Here is a 6,825-nt window from a genome sequence, read left to right as displayed (position 1 = left end):
ATGAAACGCGGCCATAATCTATATAGCCCTATATAGTTATAGGAGCCCTACTCTGCCCTAGAGCTCCTTCCTGTGAAAATCCGCTTCGAGTTTCCTGGTGGGGGCATAATCAGGGTTCAGCTTCCATACCTTCACGGACTTGCCCCTCCGGTACACATCAGCCCTGACAGACCTCTCGGGCACCTTGTGGTACCCAGCATACTTGGTATCACACCTCATACGGCTGGGCAACACGACGGCGACATTCCACTTCTGCAGGTTCGGATCAGCCCATCCATCAGCTGTGGCGCACCCTTCACCAGGCTGGGCATAAAGCCAGTACCAAAGAACGCGGGGCACAGAGCGTGCGCTCCGACGCAAGACATACATAGGATGCCAAACACGGGTAGCGCACGCTCGGGCGACATATACATACGTCAGATACCTACATTACACAGAACATCAGACGGCGCGCAGCGCTACATAGTTGCGGCGGTTCGCATGAACATTGCATATCAAGCACACATGATCAGACACTGGATGACAGATAGATAGACATACATTAACTTAAGGCGCGCGGCGGTATATACATTGCTAGCACATCTGGCACGGGAGAAATGCCAGCGAACGGGGGCGATGTACAAACATGTAGACCTCACATCTCGGGTCGAACAGATCGCGGCGTGGCACGCTGTTGCGCGGGGCGACGAGCCACGGCGGTTACGCGTTACAATAACTCCTCGTTGTCTATCAGCACGGATGACAGCGTGGAAACACGATCTCGAGCTATTTTTTCCACGCCACGCCGTTGCTAATCTCACCAAGTCTCTGGTGTATAAAGGTGAGGTAGGCGCTTACAGCACATGTCATGCCCAAGCCGACGTCGGGGGACTGTTCGCAGGTGTCGTTGAGAGTCGCTCGGATTTTGCTTCGATGGGTCTCACTAGCGAGAATAAACCTCCAGTCGGGCACCGTTAGGCCTAGCTTACGCTCGAAGCTGTCCAGCGTGCTCCTTGATGACTTTGATGTCTTAGCGGTGGCGCACCACCCTGTGCTCAGGAACAGCCCATGACGGCCTGGGTGGATAGCCAGGGAGTCCCTGAGGACAGCTTGATCTAGACCCTCTGCTCTCGTGTTCGCAAAGCTCTGGGCTCGCGCTGTTCCCTGAAGGTTGATGGTGACTTTCAGTGCCTCGTGCTGGTCGGCCCTCAGAGGGATGTTTAGCGCTAGAGCCGTCTCGAGGTCGTCGGCTACCGACTGATGGGTGTTGTTGAAGACTTCACGTCGCTGGTCGCGCCGCCCGGCGGCGTCCTGGCATCTGCGATATTTGCTCGGCCGCATGTGGCGCGCCAGTACCCCCGATGCTGTTTTCTCACACGGCGGTGTTTTCGGTGTGGCGCCGCATGGGCATGACATGGTTTCATCGCAGCCTTCAGCCGTGTAGGGGGTGGTGCGGGTCTTGTGTTTGGCCCAGGTTTTGAGCGGGCAGGGGTCCAGCGCGCAGGTGTGGTGCCGGACCCCGCTCGTCATCACCAGCTTTCCGCAGGGACAAACATAGCATCCCGACACCTGGGTCCATTCGGGTGTAGCGGGACCAGCCGCTACTTGAACGCACCCTGAAGTGGGGCCTTGGACAAGCTTAGGCCCGTGGTTGCCTTCTGATGGCCCCTGAGTGTCGTCTGTGACAGCGGTCATGGAAATGGACGTGGCTGGCTCCATGCCTGGGCCGGCCACGTCCATCTGCTCTGCAGGAGCTCCGTTTCCCTCTTGAGTTCCCCTCGTTCCCCCTTCCCCTTCTCCTCCTGAGTGTCATGCCACCCTGGTGGGTGGCAGGGTGGCATGACAGCAGCTTCCCGCAGGGAGCGTTCAAAGGCCTCTGCAAGTAGCAGCACCTTCTCCAGCGTAAGGTCCTTATCATGTGAGTACCTCTCTCGTAGCCTGTGGTGCACAGTCTTCTCGACAACCACATCACGAATGAGTTCATCGGTCATGGCACCGGATGCACATGATTTGGCCAGACCCCATATGGCGGACACAAGGTCTGCAGTGGACTCATCCACCAGTTGGCCACGCTGGCGGAAGGCAAACCTTTCCACTATTACATTGGTGCGTGACGTATAAAACTCACGCAATTGGCGCAGCGCCAAGTCGAAGTCTGTTTCGATGTCGGTCTTCACGCCTGGGGAAGGGTGCCAAAAAGGCGGTACGCCTCATCTCCGACACAGTGGAGGAGCACGGCGCGCTGGCGAGCGGGGCTGAAGGTTTCTCCGGAGATGGCGAGAAGGTAACTCTGGAATTTTCCTCCCCACGTAGGCCAGTCGACGATCGGCTTCTTTCAAAACAGGGCAGACGAAGGTCCACCGGAAGACCCTATTTCTCATAGTGGTGAGGACGCTGGTGTACATAAGTGGTGAACTAATACCATGGAAAGGTTAGTGTTACGAAATCACCTCTGGTGCATTCGCGTACACTATACAATGTCTTTGGGAGCGTCGTATACTTTTGTCCTGAGGGCATCGACCGCCACTGGTCGATTATTCTCCTCCAGTGTCTCTACGGCGCAAAAAAAGACTACGTCCAGTGGCTGCGTTTGGTGGGTGCTGCTCGGCGGCAGACAGATGAAGGATATGTCGTTTTCCTTGCAGGCCTTGATCACCCTCCGCGAGAGATGTGACGACAGGCTATCGCCAACAATGGCTTTCCCGCCAGTTTTCCGTTGGAGATACGGCAGGACGGATCCCGAAGAACCGGTCCTCGAATGATTGTTCATCGGACCACCCAGATGGTGAGAATGTGTACTTGGCACCACGCAGATGGTGAGAATGTGTACTTGGCACCAGCTGGACCGCCTGCTGTCCACTCCTGACTCAGATGGTGAGAATGTGTACTTGGCACCAGCTGGACCGCCTGCTGTCCACTCCTGACTCAGATTTGGCGCCTTGTGTACTACATATGGAGGCAGAAGCTCTCCAAATGCACTCCCACCAAACATCACTGACACTCCAGCCTTGCTGTGGTTTTTCACGGACTCTGGGTACTTCATACCCCTTTTCACAACGACTTTCTTACGGCTCGGATCGTCACCCAACGCCGTCTCATCGTAGTTGACTAGATTCTCGGGTGTCGCACCATCAAGAGATGTCTCGAGGTGTTTAAAGTACTCCTGAGTCGTTATGGGCGTCGACTTTTGCCCGAGACACTTGATGTTGCTCGACATGCGGTTTGTTAGGTCGTTCCGGTGCATGAAGCTCTGTGCCCAGTCCCATCCAGGCACGTTGTTGCTGGAATGTGGGTGTTTGGTGCCATTTCGGTCAAGGAAGGCCTTAACTATCATCCTAACGCCCATCGAAGTACAAGGAAATCTCCATTCCGCCATCTGAATCAGCCTCTTGGCGAGGTGTCTTTCTTCTGGCTCGCTTAGAGCGCAGGGACGACCTGGCTTCTGATCATGTATGCCAGATTGTTTGCCAATATCTGGCGGCTTAGACCACGCAAGAGAGCTGCCGTCCTCACAGACATACCACTGTTCACATCTTCAATCGCTTTCCTAATGGTGTCGTCAGTATAATTTCTATAGGGACGAGGATGAGGCATGGTGCAAATCAAGATACCTTATGGACTAGGCTTTGACCTGGAACTGAAACGCATGGATGAGGAAAAGTCATGACACTAAAAAAAACACAAAAAGTTATGCAAAGTTTCACCTGTGTATCCATTATTTAATGACTGCTATCTTACCTCCTAGGGTCCCATTTAAGGAAACAGGGGTGGCTGAAGTTTGCATGATGCCAACTTTAGCCACCTCTTCTCGCCTTAAGTTGCAGCTCCAGTAAAAAGGAACCAATAAATCATGTAATACTAAGTGAGCAATGGCAACAGAGGCTTAGAAGGTTGTGCAGAAATGCTTTTGCTGTGTTAGCTTTTCCTACTTGTCTAGGGGTATCATCAGTCACTTCATTTTTTAGGAAATTTGAAGAGTTTGAAGTCGCAAAATAATGAGTTCTGATTGGCAAAAGTACTGCTGTTCAGCTTCAAATCAGTCTTATAAGAATGTAACTCACTCTGGTAAAGTTCATAATCCCCACTTTGAAACATAACATGCTCATGATGGATTTAAACCCTGAACCGCAGTTTGGCTAAAGTTACCCTGAATGACCGATAGGGCTTGAACGCCCCATCTATCAAGATTCCTGTCTTCTCCTCGACGCCAAGGACCGTGTCGAGGTTGTCTTGCGCGGAGAGCTGCGTGCTTGGCGCTGGCGGTGGGCGGCGCCTCGGCGACTTCGGAGGAGCATGTCTCCTCCAGTACTTCGGCTGGGGGCAGCGTGGTCGTACCGGAAGCGCTGCCAGGGCTCCTGCAGTCCGCATCACCCCGGCCTGCCGCTTCGGGGACGGCCGGCTCATGCTCCTCTTCAGACGATTCACTACTAGAGCTGAGGTTGAGCTAAGCTTTTGCGGATTCCTGGATGGCGCGCTGTGCCTTTTGTGCGGAATCAGCCGTAGCAGTCTTGTCGTAAAAACGGACGGCCGTTTCGTAAGCGTGACACCGCACCTTTGCCTCTTCTTTGCTGGTTGTGCCTTTCAGGGCACCGGTCGCCTCGGGCTCACGCGTCAGCTGCACATGACATCTGCGGCCGTGGTTTCCCCGCACCAGCTCGTGGTACGCGAGGTTCTTACCATGCTGATCGCGCTGGCAGATACTCTGGACTCAGCAGTCTCCGTCTAGACGGAACAAGGAGCCAGGCGCCGGGCACATGATCAGGCTGTCTCGTAGGACGGCCTGGTCCTGAGCATTCGCTGACGTCGCCGCCAACCCCTGAGCGCGCGACGTGCCCTTGGTTAGCAGAGACCCTCAAGATATTTGTCTTCCCTGCGACCAGGGGCAGGTCTAGCTTCAAGGAAACAGAGAGTTCCTTAGCCTCTGATTGGTGGCTAGTGTTGAAGGTGGCCGTGCGCACATTGCGCCTGTCTGCAGCCGTTTGGTGACTGTGACGCGTGCTTTGTGACAGGTGACGCGCCAGCGCACGCGCCACCGTCTTGTCTGGGTCCGCTTTGCACACCACGGCGCCGCATGGGCAGAACACCACCTCGGTGGCGTGATAGGTGGAAAGACACTTGAAACGCAGGCAACTTTGCTTTTCGCACAACACAATGCGCTTGAGAGTACAGGGCTCAAAACTACACCTACCCCGTCCGTCCATACGACGGATGAGGCGTCCGACGGCGCTGTGCCGCGTGCTGTATGTGTGTGTGGGGTGAGGGTGGGGGTTGTCTGCGGTGGGCTGCGCGCGCTGCGCTGCTGCCGGGCCGGCGCTGGATGGTCGTGCATCGTCGGCCGCTGCTGTCACGCCTCCCCACGAGAGCGAATTTATACTAAGGACCCCGTTAATCAGCATACGAGCCAGACGGTGTAAGCGCACGACTCGGCGCGTTGTGACTCCGGTATACCCGACATCAACACACACTTCTGACACGAGCCACAAATGTCCGTTTTCAAGGGGCAGGCTACTGTCATGTGGCCCAGCAGGCCACACACAACACACGGCCTGGTCTGTACCTGGGGTACAGCCGCTGGAGCACTGATCATCCGGATACTGGTCGCCGTTACCTGGGTTGGCTGTTGACTGAACCGTCTTCTCTTTCGAAAGCTGCGATCACGGTCACAGCCTCATCCAGGACCTTGACGTTTCCCCGGATCAGCTCCCGGATGCATGCGGCCAGAAGCGGTGCAGGTGGAGGAGACAGAGCTGCCGCTGCTGGTGGCGCAGGGTGGGAAGCGTCGAGCAGGCAAGGAGTATCAGCTCCCCGATACGCAGTACAGTCCTCTTCGCATTGCGTTGCACACCAGATTATCCAGTGTTTACAGCCCTGATGGGTCCGGCATCCCACCCGGGATACGAGTTACCTCTGTTTCCAGCTCGCCCAGATCCTGTGACGCCCCCCCCCCCCCACAAATCACACTTCTGGCGCATGCCGTCGTTCACATCATCAGTCACACAACGTGAGGTTTGCGATCAATTTCTTTTCACTCGTTTTTTATCCCACTAAAAATGGGATAATCTTGTACGAGAGCCCGCCAGAAAGCCAGAGAGCCCGCTCCCCCGCACGCGTCCCATGAAACTTGTCCATACCGGTATTTTTTCCGCCATCTTGCGGTTCGCTTCTCACATGGCGAAATTAAACATTTCTCGGCCGTCACTGAAGATCATACAGGGAGTTGATATCTGGTTGAAAAGAGTAGGAAGTTAGTCGAGCGCGACCTTTGAGGGGGGAAGTAAGGAGATTGAAGCGTTAGGTCGAGATGCAAAAGTTTTACGCCAACAGCAATTGTGTTGAGTTCAAGCGGCGTGACAATGCGGTACAAACGACAGTTATCGACGTTTAGTGCCAAACCACCAGGGTGTGGATTTTATTTACGGCACAAAGTTGGAAAGGAAGATCTCCGGCCCGAAAGTGCATTCCAATAGCACGATCGTTGAGTGGAAGTGCCGGTCGTTGACACCGTTAGGAATTCCCCCGGCGAGAGCACGTGAAAAGTAGATAGTCTCGAAGATGGCGAAAAAGTCCGGCACATGACAGGAGAGAAGATGCTCCTAGAGAGGCGAGGTGAAGCGCGGCAGGCCGGCGGCGCAGGCGGCGGTGGCGTAGCACCGACGCAGCGCTGGGATCGTCTAAACAGGCAGGAACAAACCTGGAAAGGAGTGACACCGCGCCCAACTCTGCCCTCCGCCTTAAAAAGGACGGATGAGCCCAGAGGCAACCAAATGTTATCTCCGCCTGAAAACTTTTGCGTAGAGATATTTGTGTAGACATTATTGCGCTGCGGTGGACTGTAATCGTTCCGGA

The 6,825-nt window shown here is 55.0% G+C and overlaps 1 protein-coding gene across 1 annotated transcript; it reads right to left on the bottom strand.

Annotated features, from left to right (window-relative positions):
- Window positions 1-1,622: 1,622 nt before the first annotated feature.
- Window positions 1,623-4,679, bottom strand: LOC119089446 (uncharacterized). Its single transcript, XM_037212147.1, has one exon. The coding sequence runs from the start codon at window positions 3,194-3,196 to the stop codon at window positions 2,450-2,452; it is 747 nt and encodes a 248-aa protein (XP_037068042.1). The 5' UTR covers window positions 3,197-4,679; the 3' UTR covers window positions 1,623-2,449.
- Between the last annotated feature and the right edge of the window lie 2,146 nt (window positions 4,680-6,825).

The sequence above is a fragment of the Pollicipes pollicipes genome, unplaced genomic scaffold, assembly GCF_011947565.3.
Source record: "Pollicipes pollicipes isolate AB1234 unplaced genomic scaffold, Ppol_2.1 Scaffold_3087;HRSCAF=3621_pilon_pilon_pilon, whole genome shotgun sequence".
Classification (NCBI taxonomy): domain Eukaryota; kingdom Metazoa; phylum Arthropoda; class Thecostraca; order Pollicipedomorpha; family Pollicipedidae; genus Pollicipes; species Pollicipes pollicipes.
This window is presented reverse-complemented; position numbering and strand designations above follow the sequence as displayed.